The 22,117-nt window shown below is 37.7% G+C and overlaps 2 protein-coding genes across 2 annotated transcripts; one reads left to right on the forward strand and one right to left on the reverse strand.

Annotated features, from left to right (window-relative positions):
• Positions 1–7,339: 7,339 nt before the first annotated feature.
• On the reverse strand, positions 7,340–8,287 carry LOC123782657 (olfactory receptor 51V1-like). Its single transcript, XM_045782908.2, has one exon. The coding sequence runs from the start codon at positions 8,285–8,287 to the stop codon at positions 7,340–7,342; it is 948 nt and encodes a 315-aa protein (XP_045638864.2).
• An 8,386-nt stretch (positions 8,288–16,673) lies between these two features.
• LOC123782634 (olfactory receptor 51V1-like) lies at positions 16,674–17,618 on the forward strand. Its single transcript, XM_045782885.2, has one exon. It carries the CDS (start codon positions 16,674–16,676, stop codon positions 17,616–17,618), a length of 945 nt encoding a protein of 314 aa, XP_045638841.2.
• Positions 17,619–22,117: the final 4,499 nt, after the last annotated feature.

Genomic DNA, 22,117 nt, shown 5'->3' on the forward strand with positions numbered 1-22,117 from the left:
AGCCCCACATCCGGCTCCTCCGCTGGGAGCCTGCTTCTTCTTCTCCCACTCCCCCTGCTTGTGTTCCCCTCTCTCGCTGGCTGTCTCTATCTCTGTCGAATAAATAAATAAAATCTTTAAAAAAAAAAAAAGGAATGTAATTCTGACACTGATTATAGTATGAATGAACGTTAAAGACATCATACTACGTGAAATAGACCAGACACAAAAGGGAAATTACCGTATGAGTCCATTTAAATGAGGTACCTGGAATAGTCAACTCCCAGCGACAGAATAGAGTTTGGTGGTTGCCGGGAGCTGAGGTAGGGCAAAAAATGAGCCCTTATTGTTTAATCGGTGCAAAGTTTTAGTCTGAGATAATGAAAAAGCTCTGGAGATGCATGGTGGTGATGGTTATACAGCAATGCAAATATATTAATACCACTGAACTGTGCACTGAACAATGGTGACCATTGTAAATTTTTGTGTTATGTATATTTTACCAAAACAAAAATAAAGTCCTTATAACATTCCCCCTAAACTAAAAAGAAACAAACCAAAATATCCCTATGGATTCCAAATCAAAGGAGTTAAATACAGAAATTTCAAAATGGAGATTGTGCTAGGCTGAAAATATTTATGTTTTACCCCTGGACCTATGAATATTTTAGCTAGCTTACATGGTAAAAGGGTGCAGATGTGATTAAGTTGAGGAACTTGAGACAGGAGAAATTTTCCGCATTAATCAGGTAGAATTAATGTAATTAATGTCCTTGGAAGAGGGAGGTCTAAGGGTCAGACCCAACAGAAGTAAAGGTCATATTAAGGCTACTGCCAAGGAATGAAGACCACCTCTAGAAAACAGGTTTTCCATTATATCCTCTAGAAGAACAGAGCCCTGCTGACCCATTTGGGACTTCTAACTTCCAGAATTGTAAGGTAATAAATGTGTGTTTCTTAAGCCACTAGAGTTGCAGTAATGTGTTATAGCAGCAATAGAAAACTTATACAAAGATATCTTACAATCAGTTGGAGAAGCACACGCGGCTTTCAGGATGAGGCAAGGTTAATCCTATAGAGATTGTTATATTGATAGAAGATAGTTTAAATCTTGGAGATTTAAATGCTTGCAGCAAGTCTAGTACAGGGCAGTATCAAAAGGGTCCATTAGCGAAGTGAGATCTTTTCAATGAGATTTGATAATTGGATTCTAAAACACAAGGAGCGTAGAGATGAATCAGAAATTGCCTTTGTCCTCATGATGTTTCACATCTAATTGGAGAAAAAGGAAACAGAAATATAGAACATTTCTGGATTGCATTAAAAATCCTATGTGAAACAAGTAGCTTAGACAATACATTCAAGATCATTGTGTAATGGGATTAGAAATCCTTATGGACCTATGGAATTATGATTTTATTGACTGAACTCTCTTCTGCAATATGGTCGTATTTAAGATTTGCTTGGCAGAGGCATGGTGAGAACATCATTTGCTATTTCTTCTGTCTAGAAGACAAAATACTACAATTGGTGGGGGCAGTTAGCTAATGACTTGCCCACATAATTAAAAAATACATATGGTTCAAGTATTCCACTGTGCATATAAATTTAAAGATAATTCCAAACATGTCAGAATACAGACCATTCTGGACAAGCTCATGCTAAATTAATGCCTTTGAGCCCCATAAGCATCATTGGACATGTATTCTTCACAAAGATGAAATTCACCATCTTCCTAAAAACACAAAAATGCAAAAAGGCATGGGAAAATATGTAACAGCCCAATATATTCATTCAGCATTCATTTACTCATTCATTTTTAAAGAAAAATTATACTGACAGTGCACTTTGAATCCTGGTTAACGTTATCGAGGATATAGTGGTAAAAAAATAAAACAGAATTGACCCATCCTTCAAATATTTATAGTCTAAAAGATAAAATAATCAGAAAAATTAAGTTCATCAAATCACCACAATGTACACTTTAAATATCTTATAATTTTCTATGTCCATACATTTATTCCTCTATAAATTCCTTTATTCCTCAATAAAGCTGAAAAAATAATTAATGCAGGAGTGATGCATATTGAAACAGTAGAACCCAAGTGACATAACATGCAAGAAATGCTTTTCCCTTGGTATGGGTATGGGTAGAAATTAACCAGACAAAGTGTGAAATTCATGTGGAGATGAGAGAGAACATGACGTATGGTCAGAAATGAGAGTAAGGCTGGAAGATCTTGACCTACGTTACTGGATTACACTATAATGTAAGGAAGCCAGGTTCTACCAGACGATGGCAATCCTCGAAACCTGGACCTTATCTTAAGAGCAATAAAAAGCTATTGAATAATTTTATTTCATATAGTGTTTCTTACTGGAAAGCCAATTTGGACCATTGTCCAAGATATACTTTTACCAAGGAGTCTGAATATCAAAATTCAAGTTCGGATTCAAATTAAGCCTCAAGTTCCTCTTATTCAAACAGAAACTATAATAAGCTCCCTATCTATAAAGCTAGTACTTACTGAATGCTTTTTTTGCTCTAAGAACTTGACAGCTATTATCTCATTAGTTACTTTTATCATCACCTCCAGCATGTAGGTGTGGAAATGAATGCACACAGAAAATAAGTAAGTTGCTCAAAGTTACTCACTTCGAAAGTTTTGGAGTGTGTATTTGAATTGGTTCTTAAGCACCTATGTGTTGAGAAGCCATATGATAACTTTCATACTTCGGCATAAACAGCACTTTCTGAACAAAAATTATTTGCAACAGGGGTGAAGGACAAATCTTAGCAGTTGAAGAATGACTGATTAGTGGTTATCAGGGGCTCAGAGAGGGAGACATGGGTAGTTGCTACTAATGAAAACGTTCTATAATTAGATTGTGGAGATGGTTGTGCAACTCTGTTAATATAGTAAAAGCTATTCAAATGTATGTCTAAATGGGTGACTTTTATTGTGCATGAATTATATCTCAGTAAAGCAGTTAAAATATAAACAAAAAATGTATTAACTTTGACAACAAGGATGGGGTCTTGTGACATGCATGGTTTGGTGGAAGGAAAGGATACGAGCTCATACACCAGTTCACAGTATATGAGGGAAGTCCGAGGGAGCTGGTAGCAAACACGAGTAATCTATATTCCTCCACTTTGTTGCCCATTAAAGAATTGGAAAAAAAATAGTTGTTATCCAGTAACTGGAAGAAAAGTTAGAATAAGCAGCCAAAATGGTGCTTTTTAAAAAACTATTTATTTGGCATACAAAAGAAAGCAGCTTTCAGTTGGAGATACTCTCTTTTGAAGTTTTAGAAATTAGGTTATGACATGTCTATGAGATATGTCCTCTTGAAAGATTATAGCTTGCTAATGAGCACTGATTGGAATTGGATGTCTGAGTCATAAAGGTCAGGTGATCCATTTATGGTCAGCTGACTCCCAGTAAATATTTAAGGGAGGGGCACCTGGGTGGCTCATTCGTTAAGCCTCTGCCTTCGGCTCAGGGCGTGATCCCAGGGTCCTGGGATCGAGCCCCACATCAGGCTCCTCTGCTGGGAGCCTGCTTCTTCCTCTCCCACTCCCCCTGCTTGTGTTCCCTCTCTCGCTGGCTGTCTCTCTCTCTCTGTCAAATAAATAAATAAAATCTTTAAAATAATAATAATAATAATATTTAAGGGGAAAAGAATAGTCTTTGATAAACTGCCAGACAATTGGCTCTCAACACACACACACAAAGTGTATTAAACCCCTGAATACATACACCATACACAAAAATTTCCTATCAGCGCATCACGGACTCAAATGTAATACTAAACTGTGAAACCGTTCAAAGAAAGAATAGGTATAAATCTTTATGAGTTTGGATTAGGCAATACTTTCTTAGGTACAACACCAAGAGCCTGAACAATAAGAGAACAAAAATAGAAAAACTAGGCTAAATCAAAATTAAAGTATTTTGCACTTTAAAAGGCACCCTTAAAAAAGTGAAAGACAATCCAGAGACTGGGAGAAAATATTTATAAATCACATAACTGATAAGTGACTCAACCAGAATATGTAAAGAACTCTTAAAACTCAATAATAAAAATATGAACAAAATCATACCATCATAAGTTATCAGTCATTAAGGAAGTGTGTGCCAAAACCACCAGTCCATTCACACACACTGGAATGGCTATATTCAAAAACAGCATATAAGTATTGGTGACATTATGAAGAAATCTCAACCATAATATGCTGATAGCCAGAATGAAAATATTGCAGCAGTTTGGAAAACAGTTTAGCAGTTTCTCAAAATGTTAAAAAACAGAATTGTCACATGACCCACTGTTAGGTCATGTGTTAGTCTACACGGCAGAATTAATTGAAAGATATGTCTGCCCAAAGACGTGTACGTGATTGCTCATCACAGCTTTATTCACAAGAGTCAATAAATGGGGGAAACAATGCCCATGGACTAAAGAATACATGGAAGCATTGGACTTAACGAAGAGTACCAGTAGAACGCCAGAAGGAAAACATGACGCTCTGCACGCAGGTCCTGAGGAAACGATGAGCAAGGGCATCCTGTACATTTCACCACAGTATAACCCATTACAGTTCCACCCATTAGAAAATGGTACTAGTCTTGATGAATATTAACTCTTTATTTTTTTATTTTTTTATTATGTTCAATTAGCCAACACATAGTACATCATTAGTTTTTGAGGTAGTGTTCAACGATTCATTAGTTGCATATAATACCCAGTGCTCACTCTTTAATAATTAAACATAAAACAAAGTTATTCATATATACATATGATATTGTACTTTTCAGCATAGAATTGGAACTGTTATGTGTTACAACATGGTTGAACTCCAAGAGCATTATGCTCAGTTAAAGAAGTCAAACAAAAACAAAACACAAAAAAAAACACGTCTTGTATGGTTCTATTTGTAAGACATATCCAGACTGGAGCATCTATAGAGACAGTAGGTAGATAAGTGGTAGGCAGAGATTAGGGGCGAAAAAAGTGATTCTAAGTAGGTACAAGTTTTCTATTTTGGGTGATTCTTATTCTAAAATTACATTGTGGAGATGGTTGCAAAACTGAAAATAAACTAAAAATGGTGAATTCCATGGTGGTGTTAATTATATTTCATTAAATTAAGGTCATTCTCACATGATTATTGACATACTCATACCTATCTTTAAAACACCTTTCCATTTGGATTCATTGATATAATGCTCCCCTAATATTTTTATCACTTCCTTTTCAGCCTATTTTTGGTGATTCAAATATATCCTATTTTAATGTTCAAGTATTTTAGGATACTCATACTTGATCAAGTCATCCACCCTCCTGATCTCAAATACCATGTTTATAACCATGCCTTACAGATTCATTATCCATCTTTACTCTTCTCATCAGCTACCTGGTACCTCTACCAAACCCCTGCTGGACATCTCTTCTTCAATGTACCTTGGGAAGAACAAATAAATTAAAAAGACTGATTCAAAAATAAGTCCCATTCACCCACACCTTGCTTATCTGAGTACATGGCTATAGGATCTCTGTAGTTTCTCATTTCAAAAATCTAAACATGACTGGCACCTCCATTTCCTTATCCCTGACAGTCAATCGATCACCAGACCTTTTGACCCCAACTATTAAATACATGCCCACTTCTTGCAACTCCCTGAGTGAACCCTTGTTCAATTGCTACTGTATCCTTTTATTAAGATACTCCTCTCTTGTCTTCCGCTGTCACCTCTTGTCCTTCTCATCTATTTGGTACAGGACTGATCTTTTAACATACATGATTGATTATTTCACCATTCTGATTGCAATTCATTAGTAGTTGCGTATCGCCCTAAGGATTAAAACTCATCTTTCCTAACATTGCCCCTGTCTACATTTCAACTTTTATGCCTGAATCTCATAGTCACTTATTCACTTGCTTTTCATACAGTCTGATGTAGTCTCAGTATTTTTGTTTCTTCTTCTGATTGCCTGAAAATTCCTTCTTTGTTATATTCCTCTGGTTGCTTTCAAGCCTCGACTACATATTCCTTTCTCAGGGCTGTCACCAATTCCTCTGTACTCTGATTGAAGTCCCCAGTTAGGCTTGTCACTGCTTTCCTGAATTGTCAATATTGATATTTATCAGAATTTTTAATTTGGATGTATGCTTAATAATTTGTGTCTGTATGACCTGTTACACTGAAGGCAAAACACCCTTTTTGCCCTTCAATGTTTTCCTGTACCTGAGCAGTGCCTAGCACTGTGTCTGAAACACTGGGGGTACTTACTCAATATTTGTAATGGATTTTATTAATGCACCATTGATACTTCAAACTCAATGTGTTCAATGTAGGTTCCATTATCTCCACTTGCATAAATAATACTCTTACTTTGTCACTATTTCATTGAAGGACATGCCATCAATTTGATTTCACAAACCAGAAACATGAGCATCAACTATGAAACTATTCTGTTCAGCAAGACACATGCAGTTATTAAGGTGTGTCCATAGGTCCTAAATATGATTCTATCCCTTACCTGATTTCCTTTTTCACAATCATTGCTCTAAGAGAGGCACCATCAGTTCTCAAAGGGGCTTCTGCAGGAGTTTCTAAACTAAAATATTTTCTGTAGACTATGAAGAATTTAAAATACCATGAAGAAATCCCAATGATATTCACTGAAAAAGTGAAGAATGAAAATTTTATGTGGAAAAGGTTATATTTTTATAGCATGGGAAAAAAATAAGAACAAAATCTTTGGGATAGCGGGATTTCATATCTTTTTATTTCAAAATCCCTGTGATAGACATTCATTAGTCACTAGCAGGGAAAAAGTAATAGAGGTGGGGGAAGGCTCAGTATTATAGTTTCAAATGTCCCACACCTCACCTGTGGGAATGAAGAAAGTCCAATTTCACTGTACTATGTATTTAGATATAAGGACCAATTCATGACATAATCTAATCAATAAGCATGTTTCCAAAATTTAGGTGGAAGAGGGTCTACATGGAATGGAAATATTGATGAACTGAAGGTCATAATCTTCGTATAGCAGCCATGCTTCAAGAACATGTCAACAAAATACAGAGACACTTGTTTCCTACATGATGACCATGATTATTCTACAGCAGACATTCAGAAATCTTTTCTAGATTGTGTATTGGCAAAAATTAATTCTATTTTGCCTCTTACATTAAAAAGCCTCTTAAGGTTTTTTCATACGTAGGTCCTCATTAAACAGTAAAATGTTCTAATAATTATTATTCAGATTGCAAGTTGTTGCACATAGGAGAAGTAGCATTACTGACCTTATTGACCTTAAAATATTGCAACGAGAAAATCCAAGGCCTCTACTTCATTTTCAGGGAAAACCACTTCTTCATCCTGCTTCTGATCTGCTGGGTCTTTACGCTGTAGATGATTGGATTCATCAGGGGTGGGAAGAGAATATAGATATTGCCCATAAGGACATGAACGGAAGGTGAGAGATGCTTCCCAAAGCGGTGCACCATGGTGAGGCCAATGATGGGGATGTAGAAGACCAGGACGGCACAGATGTGGGACACGCAGGTCTGCAAGGACTTGAGCCTCTCCTCCCGGGATGCAATTGCCAGCACTGTATGCAAGATGAAAACGTAGGAGATGAGAATGAGCACAGCATCCAACAACAAGGTACAAATGACCAGAGCCAGGGCGTAGAAGCTGTTGAAGCGGATGTCAGAGCAGGCCAGTCGCAGGAGGTCCTGGTGCAGACAGAAAGAGTGGGAGAGGATGTGGGGGCGGCAGTAATGGAAGAACTTCAGGCGAATGATGACGGGGAGAATGGACAACGCACTTCTCATCAAAATGGCCCCCATGACATGACTGACCCTACTGTTGGTCAGGATGGATGTGTAGCGCAGAGGATCACAGATTGCAGTGAAGCGATCAAAGGCCATGGCCAGAAGGACTCCAGACTCTGTGCAGGAAAGTCCGTGGACAAAGTAAGTCTGTGAAATACAGGCATCCAGACCAATCTCCTGGCTGAGCCCCCACAGAACTCCCAGCACTGTGTGCACTGTGGACAGCCCCATGCACAGGTCAGTGAGGGCCAGCATGGCCAGGAAGTAGAACATGGGCTGGTGCAGGCTCGGCTCCGTCCGGATCACATGCAGCACCAGGCAGTTTCCCAGGAAGACCATGGCATAGATGGAGGAGAAGGGAATTGAAAACCAGGGATAGTACTGGTCTAGGCCAGGGAACCCCGTGAGAATGAATATGGAGGAATTGATAATAGAAGAAGCAGCAGACATGATCATGTGAAGGTAATTTTCCAGAGAAGGTCGATATTTACTGACCAGTTCTGTCCAGCCGTCCACTGTGTGAGAGCAGTGGAGAATGCACAGCCCCTCACATTGTAGCACGGGCAAAGCACGTGGTAGAATCCCAGGGCAGCTCCAGTCTGCAGGAGAAGCCACAGCTCAAGAGGATTTCCCAGGGAAGCTCCTTGGTAGCAGGTCTCAGTTGTAGAAGCAAATCACTGTCCTGACCATTTGGGGCAGATTAGATCATTAACTTCATTCTCTCAAGTCTTTCTTCAAGGAAGCCCTCGAACGCTGTCTTGTCACCAGTGCTAGTGGCCCAGGGAATCAGAACGCTCAGATTTATGAGGAAGGAATGAAGAGGATTATCTGGTCCAGGAGGACCTGGGCTCCTGGGAGGCCACTATTCCCACGTGGAGGCTGATGCAAGTGAAACGATCCCACCTGGTCACTCAATGCAAACTAGGTGTTCCCTGGGATTGAGAGGAATGGTAAGTGGACACATTTTCTGGAGTCCACAGTTCTTTTCAATCCTGGAGGGAGAGAGAATCACTGTGTTGACTGAAAATTTAATACTTACTCAGAACACAAGAAGTAAACACGCAAGGGGAAAAGATAGTATCAGAATTCTGAAGAATTTTTAGTCTCTATTTCAGTCTGAAATCAACTGAAATATTTACATAAGGCTTACATGAGGCTTATTTGTTGTTTTTCCCTAAATTTCACTTTATTGTTCGCTGAATTCCTCAGTAAACATTTCTCTCTTTTCTGAGCCACTGGGAAATGTGTCTCCTTTTTGACAGGCATAATATGAAGAACCATATATAAAACATTCGGAAAAAATGCTGTAAAAATGACATGAAGCATATTGCCATTTACTTGTGTGTCAGTAGTACAACATTAATGATGCACTCATGGGTGAAATAGTTAAAATATTTTCTTCTCTTTATATGTGTATAATAATTCACCTGTGCTGTATATAAAGTTATAGATAATTGGGGCAACTTGGTGGCTCAGTTGGTTAAGCAAATGACTCCTGATTCTGCTCAGGTCATCATCTCAGGGTCAAGAGATCAAGCCCTCTGTGGAAGTTCCCTGTTCAGCAGGGAGTCTGCTTGAGATTCTCTCCTTCTCTCAGTGCCCCTCCCCCTACGTGTTCTCTCTCTTACTCTCAAATTAAAAAAAAAAGAAAAAGAAAGAAAGAAAAAAAGAAAAAGAAATGGAGCACCTGGGTGGTTCAGTTGGTTAAGCATCTGACTCTTGGTTTTGGCTCAGGTCATGATCTCATGGGTCGTGGGATCGAGCCCCATGTCGGGCTCTCCATTTGGCGAGATGTCTGCTTTAAGATTCTCTCCCTCTACCCCTCCCCCCACTCATGCATGTGCACTTGTTCTCTCTCTCTCTCAAATAAACAAATATACCTTCAAGAAAATAAAATTATAGATAACTCTTTCTTTCACATTTCATTTTTTCCTTTGAGACATTTTCAACAATCTTTTTCTAATGGGAAAGCTTTGAGTATGAAGAACATTTTCATGAACGATTCAATGGTAAGTTTTCTGCCCAATGCCCTATCACTCCAGAGTTCTTTGGTGTGTGTTTTCTACAATCAAGGACATTCTCCAACGTAACTATAATATAATCATCATCATGAAATTAACTCTGACATCTTACTATCACCAAATTTTCAGACTCCAGATAAACTTTCTCCAATTGTACCATCAATGTAATTTACAGTAAACAAAAATGCAATTCAGAATCATGTGTGTACTGGTATTCCTATCTTTTTCAATTTCTTCCCTGTGAAATGTCTTCAGATTTCCTTGATTTGTATAACTCCTGAATTGTTACAAATTACAAGTCAACTATTTTATAGAATGTTTCTCATCTGAGTTTGTTTGATTCATCCTCATGGTGAGACTCAGATTGTGTAATGACATCGGGGCTCCATTCTTCTCATGTATAGAGTCAGGCTGCATGTGGTTTGAATTTGTCTGAACTCTCATGACGATCAACGTGATTATTTGCTAAGGTTGGGTGTTCCAGGGATCATTACAGTGAAGTTATATATTTTCCTTTGACTTTAGTAAGTACTTTGTAAGAGAGTATTTGACACTATGGAAATATAGTTATTGTTTTTCTTTTATTCAATAGGTAATTATCAGTCACTATCATATTTTAATGTTCAATTGGTTCCAGATTTAATCAGTAAGAGCCCCATAATTTGGCTTTTGCCTCTTTTTGACATTTGTTTTAACACTTCTTTAGTCTTTGGTATAATGGTACATTCAGTATAATTTTGCCCTATATTCAGTATACTGGCCCTATAAGCATCCACTTTCCCAAAAAACTAGAGGCCCTTTTCATACAGATTGCTATTTAGAAGCTTAAGATGTGGATGCTAGATGGGTCATTTCTATAGGGGAATCACTGTTCTCGGGCTGTCTCAGAACTGAGCTAGGTTATTACATCTGTATGTATTTCTCTACATACGTATATCGAAAATCTTAATGCACATTTACACAGTCAATTCTCTTTATTAATGGTTATAAAGTTGCCATAAACACTGAATCAATAAATACTCAACTATTTCTGCTAAGAAAATAACAGGTAAAGTTTCTTCAAGCCTTAGTCACATTTTTGAGTATAACAGCATTCTACACTTAATAGCATTTAACAGAAACACTATCGTGTTATACATTTGTTTTAACACTTCTTTAGTCTTTGATATAATGGTACATTCAGTATACTTTTGCCCTATATTCAATGTCGCTGTGAAACAAGTCAGTCTTACCAGCGTTGAAAACCCATTCATGCACAAAACCCTTTTCCTATAACATTTAGCAGATATTGAAAGTTTCTGCTACTTCCTGATCTGTTGACTACCCTGCCTGAAGTTTCACATTTTTCATGCCGTATTGCCTTTTGAAACATGCAAACCAGCCAGTGCTAGCTACGTGGGGTTCACATTTTCCTACCTAATGGGTATGGTGACCCTAAAGTTCTAAATCTCACAAGGACGCCCACTCTGCAGCTTTTGTCAGCTGTCATCTCATGAGTCCCCAAATGTACCTGCTTTTCCATCTTTTCCGTCGCTTCCCTATGCACTACAGACATTGTTTTAGCCCTTTCTGGGGAATCCTCCCCTACCGATTAGAGAATTCTCGTTTCCTTTTTCTGGGACTACCATGTCATTGATTTGTTAACATTGAACTCACATAAACTCACTACGCCAGTGTCATAAATCGTGTCTGAAGGAAGCTTATCTCGTGAAAACACACATATTTTCTCTATAAGCACATCAGTAGCCTTCTTGCACTTAGGAATGCTGGGCAAAACTTCAGCACTATGCTTGGAGGCCATTTCAAAGAGTAAAATTACCACCCAAAGCACAAAAATGCTTAAAACATGGCACTAAATACACCAGGAAAAGGACAATTAATTTTATAGCAGAAAAGTGAAACAAGAAGGACGAGTAACACTTTGACCTCAGTCAAGCACATGCCCATCAGAAGAATCATTTTTTCAAAATTATTTTATTTGCATATAATTGACACACATGTTACATTAGTTTCAGGTGTACAACATAGTGATTCAACTTCTCTATACATTATGCTATGCTCACCAGGAGTGTAGTTACCATCCGTCACCATACAGCACTATTGTAGTATCATCGGCTGTATTCCCTATGTCGTGGCTTTTATTCCCATGACTTATTCATTCCATAATTGGAGGCCCGCATCTCCCACTCCCCTTCACCCAATTTGTACATCCCATACCCTCCTTCCCTCGGCAACCATCAGTTGGTTCTCTGTATTTCTAGCTCCGATCCTGCATTTTGTTTGTTTATTCCTTTGTTTTTTAGACTCCACATATAAGTGATATCATATGGTATTTGTCTTTCTCAGTCAGACTTGTTTCATTTCGCAGAACACCCTCTAGGTCCGTCCATATCACAAATGGCAAAAACAATAATAGCAAAATATCTTATCCTTTTTTTACAAAGATTTGATGGATTGATTGACTGAGTGATTGATTTGAGAGAGAGGGGGAGAGCACACACACATGCACACACATCTTCCTTATCCATTTCTCTATCCCAATCCCCCACCCCCCTTCCCTCTGAAGCCCTCAGTTTGTTTCCCAGAGTCCATAGTCTCTCATGGTTCATTCCCCCTTCTGCTTACCCCCCCCCTTCATTCTTCCCTTCCTTCTCCTACTGATCTTCCTACTTCTTATGTTCCATAAATGAGTGAAACCATATGATAATTGTCTTTCTCTGCTTGACTTATTTCACTTAGCATAATCTCCTCCAGTCCTGTCCATGTTGCTGCAAATGTTGTGTAATCGTTCTTTCTGGTGGCTGAGTAATATTCCATTGTATATATGGACCACATCTTCTTAATCCAGTCATCTGTTGAAGGGCATCTCAGCTCCTTCCACAATTTAGCTATTGTGAACAATGCTGCTATGAACATTGGGGTGCATATGGCCCTTCTCTTCACTACGTCTGTATCTTGTCTTTCTACTCTATCTTCTCTTTCTTCTTCTCCTGGCATTCCAGTTTCTTTCAAATTTTCCCACAGTTCTTGAATATTCTGTTCTCTCTTAAAGTTGTGTGTCTGTGTTATGCTAAGTGAATAAGTCAGTCAGAGAAAGCCAAATACTGTATGATTTCACTCATACATGGAATGTTAAGAAACAAATGAAAAAAAAAAAAGATCATGGGGGAAAAAATAGAGAGGCAAACAAAGAAATTGACTCTTAACTACAGAGAACAAACTGATGGTTACCAGAGGGGATGTAGGTGAGGGGGTGGGTGAAACAGGTGATGGGGACTAAGGAGTGCACTTGTGACGAGCACGGGGTGATGTATGGAATTGTTGAATCACTGTATTGTACACCTGAAAGTAATATAACACTGAGCTACCTGAAATTTAAATTAAAACTTAAAAAAATTATTTTTTCTTTTTGTGTTTGATTTTGGAAAGTTCTATTGACATATATGATTCACTGATTCATTACTCAGCATTGGCAGTCTACTGATATGGGTTACTTCTGTCATAGTGTTTTTTATTTCTAGCATTTCATTTTGATTTTTTCATAGAATTTCCGTCTCCTTGTTTACATTATCCATCTGTTCTTCTATATTGTATACTTTTTCTATTGGTGTCCTTACCATATTAATCATAGTAATTTTTAAACCTTGTCTATGAATGTGACTCATATCTGAGTCTGGTTCTGATGTTTGCTTTGTCTTTTCAGGTTGTATCTTGGTTTCTTTTTAGCAGGAATTTAGCAATAAACTTTTGTTGAAAGATGGACAAAATACATCAATAATAGGTACTAAGAGCCATAACCATTCAGTGTGTGGTTTTATATCAAATTAGCATTTGCCAGAGTCATATGTGCCGAGGCTTCAATTCCTCTATTTTTTATTTTTGTCTCTGCTGTAGTCTTTAGGTTTCCTAAGAATGCCTTAATTAGAGTCTGCCCCTTGCAGCTTTTCAGCTGTAAACCACTGTTTATATACTAGGCCCTCTTGATACTGTGTAAGCAATGGGAGAGGGAAAACATTCTTTAACCTTACAGTAAATCTGTCTTTTGGTGGGCCTGAGTCTTTAGGCTGAGCCATTCACTGGTGTTAATTTGCCTCTCCCTCCCTTTTGGGTGAGATAGGAAGGCTACAGAGAGCTGGAGCTGGGTAATTCCCCTTTTCCGTCTGCCTGAGATAGGCACTGGCAAAGTCTCTCACTGGAGAGCAGGCCTTTCTTGTGGACACCACGCTGGATGTATTTCAGAATGGCTAATTTCTCCTTCCACCTGCTACACACATAAGATGATTTTTTCCCCTGGCTTTTCACTGTAAGAACTTTGTGTGTTTCTTACAGCTAAAGTTCATGAAAATACATCGCCACATTATTAGAGTCCGCAGAACTCCGTCATGCTAACCCATACTGAGCACCTGAAATTTATCAAAAATGCTGATTAAGTATTTTATTTTGCTTTGTTAAGTACTTATAGTTCCCTCAGCCTCTTTTGTCATTCTCTTTATTCACCTTTCTCTTTGCATTTCTGGATCCTGGTTTGCCTTGTAACATCAGTTTTCTGATGGGTTCAAGAGAAGTGTGATTTTCAGTTTGTTTAGTTTATATTGTCGTTGCTGTAAAAATGAGAGTAATAACTTCCAAGGCCTTTACATGTTAGAACGGAAAACAGAAGCCTAACAATTTGATTTTAAAATTAAAAAAATACCATTATAATTACATCCCCCAAATCAAATATTTGGCATTAAATCTAAAAAAAAGTTCAAAATGCTAGAATGAAAACTACGTAATAGTAATGGGAAGAACAAAGAATACACAGATTTAAATGTATTCCATTTTCATGGATTGGAAGACAAGCTAATTTTCCCCAGTTTTATTTTTTGGTTCAACACAATCTCAATGAATATCTCAGCAAGTTTTATGTACATACTTACAAATGCATCCCAATGTTTATATGTATAGACAAAGGAACAATAGTAGCCAGGACAAATTTAGAGGACCTTGCTGGATTTTAAGACTTTTCTTATAATCAAGGTAGGGTAGTGGGATGAAAGAAGAAAGACGTAGATTAATACCAGGATAGAGAGGTCAGATACATCACATAAATGCATTCAACTGATTTTTGGCAAAAGTTCAAAGACAAACCAATTGAGAAAGGGTAGTCTTTTTCAAAATGGAAGTACTGAAAGATGAAAATAAACTCAACATCATTTAAAAAAATTAATTCAAAATGGATTATGGGGGGCGCCTGAATGGCGCGGTTGTTAAGCGTCTGCCTTCGGCTCAGGGCATGATACTGGAGTTCTGGGATCGAGCCCCACATCAGGCTCCTCTGCTGGGAGCCTGCTTCTTCCTCTCCCACTCCCCCTGCTTGTGTTCCCTCTCTTGCTGGCCGTCTCTCTCTCTGTCAAATAAATAAATAAAATCTTTAAAAAAAATGGATTATGGAACCAAAGATAAAATGTAACACTTCTAGGAGAAAACGTGGGGCAGACTTGTGACCCTGGATTTGACACTGAGTTTGTAGATATAACATAGCATATACTTTCAAAGAAAAAAAATATACAAATGGGAGTCTGTCAACATTAAAAAAAAATTGCTTTGCAAAAGTCACTGTTAAGAGAAATAAAGGACAATTTGCAACCCGAAAATAACTATTTGCAAATCAAGTATCTGCTAAGGGTTTTGTAATTTAAATGTGTAAAGAACTCTCCAAACTCAGTAAGAAAAGAACTTCATCACATAAGGGAAAATTATTGGAACAAGCACTTCACCAAGACGTGTGTATAGAACAAAGAAGCATGAAAAGATGCAAAAAAATCATAAGGGAAGTACAAGTTAAAACCACAGTGATATATCACTACATATCTATTAATATAGCAAAACAAAAGAAAACAAAAATCTGATCATACCAAGTATCAGCCTAGATGTGGAAGAACCATAATTCTCATACATTACTGATCCGAAAGCCAGATGGTAACTTGCCTTGGAAGACACGTTGGCAAGTATATTAGAAAGTTAAATAAATACGTACCATATGATTTAGCTATTCTCTTTCTAGCTATTACCTGAGATGAAGTATTTGTTTAGTACTTTGCAGTTTAAAATGTCATTTGTGTTATATAAAAAGATATAAGAGATAAAAACACCTGGAGGGTCAGAAAAAGGAGAAATCTCATACAGAATAACAAGATACATAAAAATAAAGAAAATATAATGAAGTACAACTAAAAAGGGTAAATGATTTAGAGAGGAGCTAAACAATGTGGAATGTGCAAAAAAAAAGTTCTGATTCTTCTTAGGTTGTTAGGATTCTCGTGGCTAAATTGTAATGTTCTGCAAAGTTAGATTACTTTAATCAGTCCATTTCCTCTGGGGTCTTATAGCCCCATGGGAATAGTGAAAAAACAGTTGTGGTACCCAAGAGAAAAATTAGCAATGCATTTCACATTTTACTGAGGATAATGACAGCCTTGGCAACAGTACACACAGATCACATATTATCTTCCTTGAGGAATGAATGGAGACTCCCAGAAGTTCTGCCCCAAATCCAAATCCCATGGACCTATTAACATCATTGTTTCTGCATAAAACTCCCTAGTCTCTTGGCATATCTAGTCACCAGTCCTCAAAAATCTCTGTCTAGACAATGGATTTTTGCCTTAAAGAATACAGAAGTAGGTCTCGGTTTTTCTGAGTTTATGACACTTAAGGAAACTGTATAATATTTTAATTTATTTTCTTCTCAAAAGCAGGCAAACATTATTAGAAATCAGGGGATCATAAACTGATCTAATTTATAACATCTCTCAGGGAATATTTTCAATTATCTACTAATGTCTCCCATCTCTATCTTGAACATCAGTAGTTCCAGATTTATTCTCACTGGTTTTCCTGGCCTTGAAGTTCACTATCTCTGGATCTCCATCCCTTTCTCCTCCATCTATGCCATGGTCTTCCTGGGAAACTGTATGGTGCTGCATGTGATCCGGACGGAGCCGAGCCTGCACCAGCCCATGTTCTACTTCCTGGCCATGCTGGCGCTCACTGACCTGTGCATGGGGCTGTCCACTATGTACACGGTGCTGGGGGTCCTGTGGGGGATCATTCGTGAGATCAGCCTGGATTCCTGCATTGCCCAGTCCTACTTCATCCATGGTTTGTCCTTCATGGAGTCCTCTGTCCTCCTTACTATGGCTTTTGACCGCTACATTGCCATTTGCAACCCCCTACGCTACTCTTCCATCCTAACTAGTGACAAAATCATGAAAATTGGGGTGGCAATCTTATGTAGGAGTTCTTTACTCATACCTCCAGTCATCGTTCGCCTAAAGTTCTTAAATTATTGCCGCCCCCACATCCTTTCTCACTCTTTCTGCCTGCACCAAGACTTAATTAGAATGGCCTGTTCAGACATCCGCTTCAACAGCGTTTATGGTCTAGCCTTGGTAATCAGCAACCTATTGTTGGATGCAGTGCTCATTCTTATCTCCTATATCATGATCTTGCATGCAGTCTTAGCTATTGCGTCACGGGAGGAGAGAATCAAGTCTTTGCAGACCTGTGTATCTCACATCTGTGCTGTTTCAGTTTTCTATATCCCAATCATTGGTCTGACTATGGTCCATCGCTTTGGAAAACACCTCTCACCATTGGTTCATGTCCTCATGGGCAACATCTATATCCTTTTCCCACCCTTGATGAACCCCATTATTTACAGTATCAAGACCCAACAAATACGAAGGAGAGTCCAGAGATTGTTTTATCTGAAAAGAATGTAAGTCTTGAGATCAAATGTGAATGTATTTAAAAGTCAATAAGTGGAGCTTGAAAGAGTAAGAGTCAGTAAATATAAATGTGTTGAATGACTTTTATTTGTATGTTTTCCATGTTACTCCCTCTCCATTTTCCCCCACAACCATGAGTCAGTGAAACTCATATGGGTTATATTGTGATCAATTTTATAAATCAGAAAATGCATATATAATGGGCTGAGAATCATATTAATGTATAAGGCACATTCACCATTAAAATGTATACTTTACTATATCCAGTTGAGTGAAGGTAGTTTGGGATCCACTCATTATAGAGAAGATGAATTTTACTGATTAAAGTCCTTCAAGTAATTATTAAAGGGTCAACAATGATCTTAGTCCATTTCCACTAACTTAGGCCACATTCTTGTTTATTTTTCAGCCATTCTCCCCGCTAACCACTTTAGCCATATGGTCATGTAATGGAGTAAATATCATAAAGAAACTGGACTATTTGGATCATTTAAAAAGTAGTGAGACAAACAACAAAAAACTAATCTTGATACCAAGTTACTCACCAGCCAAGCAATCTTTCCCTAGCGAAACTTCCTTAGTAATTGAACTAAGATACTGACAGACAGTAATTGCCAGGGTGGAATGAAGTAGACTTCTGTGATTAGTTTGTTTATCCAAATAATGCAAATAACAACTACCATTTGAAAACCCTTTGAAAATACTTCCTATGAGTCCGCATCTCATTTAAATTTCCTGCCCCAGTTTAAAACAGAGAGAGAGAGAGAGCATAAAGTGTTACTATGGCCAACTAATAGAAATGTGTTTCTTTTTTAAAAAAATAATGAATTATTTCTTAGAGAGACAGCAGGGGAAGGGCAGAGGGAGAGGGAGATAGAGACTTTCAAGCAGGCTTTTCACACAACGAGGGGCCCAACACGGGGCTTGATCTCAGGACCCTGTGATCATGACCTGAGCTGAAATCAAGAGTCAGATGCTTAACCAACTGAGCCATGCAGGCACCCCTTCATGTTCCTAATTTATATCCACATCAGGACTCTATGGTAGGTATTATTTTTATTACATATATGAATAGTTTAAAACACATGAAAGTTAAATGATATGTCAAATTTTGAGGAGTAGTAGGTGATGGAAGTTGGAGATATTCTTTGCTTTAGTTTCAAATGACATGACATTTCCTGCTTTCTTATTTTCATTCTGTACTTTTTAAAATGATTATGCAACCATCATAAAAATATCTCATGAATAAAAACAGAAAGATCACTAAAGTAAATCATGGATGGTAACATAGTGTACATATTTAGATTCTGTGGGTATGTGTGTTTCCTCAAAATATTATTGCTACAATTATAGTTATGTAATCTATGTAATATAATTAAGGCAAGTTTTTTTGATGTACATTTACAAAGTGTAATTTGCTCTGTTTAGATGTGCATGTGCAATTTGATGAGCTCTGAAACACATTTATAGTCATGTAGTCACCACCATAATCAAGATATGGAATATTTCCATCACTCCCAAAAGTGCCCTTTTATCTCGTTGTGGTCAATCTTCTCCCACAACCCCAGGCTCTGGAAGTCACTAAACTGATCAATCTGTCGTTCAGTTTTCCCTTTAAGAGCAGGTCATGTAAATTAAATTGTAAATAATGTAATCTTTATATCTGGATTCTTTCCCTTGCAATAATGCTCTTGGGATACATTCTCATATTTCCTATATGCACAGTTTGTTTTTATGATTGAATCTTACTCCATGGTACCACATAGAGTAAACTGTGTGTTCATGTATCAGTTGATGGACATTTTGTGCTTTACAGTTTTCATTTGGAATAAAACTGCTATAAGCGTACATACTATACGATTGTAAAACTGTGTTCCCCAAACCGGTAGAGTTTACCTTTGATGTTTATATCTTTACTTTTAATAATATGACAATCGTTGCAGTGATAGTAATCATCATCATCATCGTCACCGTAAAAATAATGTTTAGTTTATATTCACCAGATGCCTATTTTATGCCAGGGACCGTGGCAACACTACCCTGACAGTGATTCTTGCTATTAATCCTCAGAGTAGTTCTACAGGGCGGTACAGCTTCACACCACTATTATCTCTGTTACTATGGTTTCATTTTACATCGCCTCACATCCCATTGTTCAGCTTGTTTTTGTTGGTGGTTCCGTTCATGATGTGAGTTAAGAGTTTTCAATGAATCATTGAACACTACATCAAAAATGAATGACGTACTATACATGGCTAACTGAACATAATAAAAAAAAAAGAAAGTACCACAGACAATATGAACATAAATTTAAAAAAAAAGAATTTTAAGTTGTGTATTGATGTAAATACAGGTTTAAATGCATTACCAGTTGAACCAATTATTTAATAGGCCATTCTTCTCTCAGCCAGGATTATGATATACGAAATCCTACGTAATAGTCTGTGTACTTTATACTCAAAAAGTCAAATGTGGTGAGTTTTGCCTTTGTTTTGATTTTTAATCTTGTTCCAAGAGATTCTATCTGTGTCAATGGTTGTCTGAAACTCCAATTTCCCACTTATACAGGTCAATTAAAGTTTTTGAGTTTAAAAAATGTATTTTCTGTATCTACTTCAGTAACTTTCTTGTCAGTTGGAAATTGATGCTCTCTGATAGACTATTTCTTTCCTTGAGAGCTCTCTGCCACTCATTCCCACTCCCATACAATTCCTTGTTGCTTGTGTTCAAGGGGAAGCCAACATGTCCAGCCAACACTGAGGAATTGGATGAGAGAACTGGATGGGCCCCTGGTGTGCGTCTGTAGTACTTGGCTGAGCCTTGTTGAGCGAACCTCATCTTACCTCCTTACTCTGCATGGACCTTTATTCTTTCTGCAGCTTCTGCTGAAATTTGATAATTTTCTCCTGGATCTCCTTAGTGAGGCCTCCAAAACATTGGATCTTAATCTACAAGCCCTGAAACCTGACCCATTTTCTCTTACTTCTCCAACTCTAACATCCGTGTCTATGGCCCTTGGCTACAGAACCTTTTTTCCCTAGCCAAAGCAACTGCATTTTCAACTTTCCTAGTCAGCATTCGCCATGATCTTTATGCTCCCCACAGTGCTGTGAAGAACTCCAAATTCATTTGTTGCCCTTGTGAGACAGAAGGAAAACAGTTCTCTGATTGAACACGTCACACGATCATTTTTACGCTAACACTGCTTTCCCATGATGGTACGAGACAACTTGCTAAGAAATCTCCCTCAGATATTAAAGCAGGAAATAAGGTATTCATCTCCCCCTGCTTTTATCTTCCTGTTCAAAACTCATTGGGTTTGTATGTTTTTTATGGGTTTTGTATGTTATTTTTAATGAGGGTCAGAGAGTATGCAGCTGAAACTAGGACCTTGAAGACTGTATCTTCCCTCTCCTTTCCCATCTGTGTCTCTTCCCCATCTCACGCTGAAAGGGGTTCTCCTACTCCTCTTTTGTGTCTAAAAGGTCCTTCCTCTGCATCTAAACCTTCCTCTCTACCCTTATTCTAGCTGGTACCCTCTAACAGAAGCACTTAATGACAGTAGACTTAGTGCAGGAAAAGAAAAATCAATGGTTTTCAAAAAGCAAAATACCTTGGTATTTCAAATATATATATATATATATATATATATATATATATATATATATCTTTATGAAATATAGATATACAGATATATGCTGATAGGTTTCAACTAACTCTTCATGGTAATATTTCTCAAATTTGGCAACTTCTATTTATTATAAAATAATGTTTATGTATTCTTGGCATAAGTAAGCTTTCTCTACTGTACTACATTTATATCAATTCCCAACCTCAATATGTCCCTTAAAATAAAAGAATCAAGTAAATAGTTCTTTCAAAAATTTATACAATATTAATAGAATTCTATATATTCTTTCAGAATTTTTGTGCAAATATACATGTATATATGATTCCTTATATGATTATGTATGTGTGCGTACACCCATTTATTTGAAATTACCTGATATGTTCCATCTTATAACCTGTAATTTCTCTTTAAAACATTTTAAGCTTGGGGCACCTGGGTGGCTCAGTGGGTTAAGCATCTGACTTGGGCTTAGGTCATGATATCAGGGTCCTGGGCTTGAGCCCCCTTCAGTCTTTGTACTCAGCGGGGAGTCTGCTTGTCCCTCTCCCTCTGTCCCTCCCCTTGGGCTCTCTCTGTCTGTCTTTCAAATAAATAAAAAAATCTTTAAAAAAAATTAAGCTTAGGGGTGCTTGGGTGGCTCAGCCGGTTGAATTGTCTGACTCTATTTTGGTTTAGGTCATGATATCAGGTTGTAGGATCAAGCCCCGCATCAGGCTCCTGGCTGGGCATGGAGTCTGCTTGGATTCTCTCTCTCCCTCTCTCTACCCCTCCCCCTCCTTCTTGCTTTAAAAAAAAACAAAAACAAAAACAAAAAAACAAAAAATAAACAACAAAAAATTTTCGCTTATTTCCGTATTACCAC

The sequence above is a fragment of the Ursus americanus genome, chromosome 16 (assembly GCF_024610735.1).
Source record: "Ursus americanus isolate L20-20 chromosome 16, mUrsAme1.1.p, whole genome shotgun sequence".
NCBI classification, from domain to species: domain Eukaryota; kingdom Metazoa; phylum Chordata; class Mammalia; order Carnivora; family Ursidae; genus Ursus; species Ursus americanus.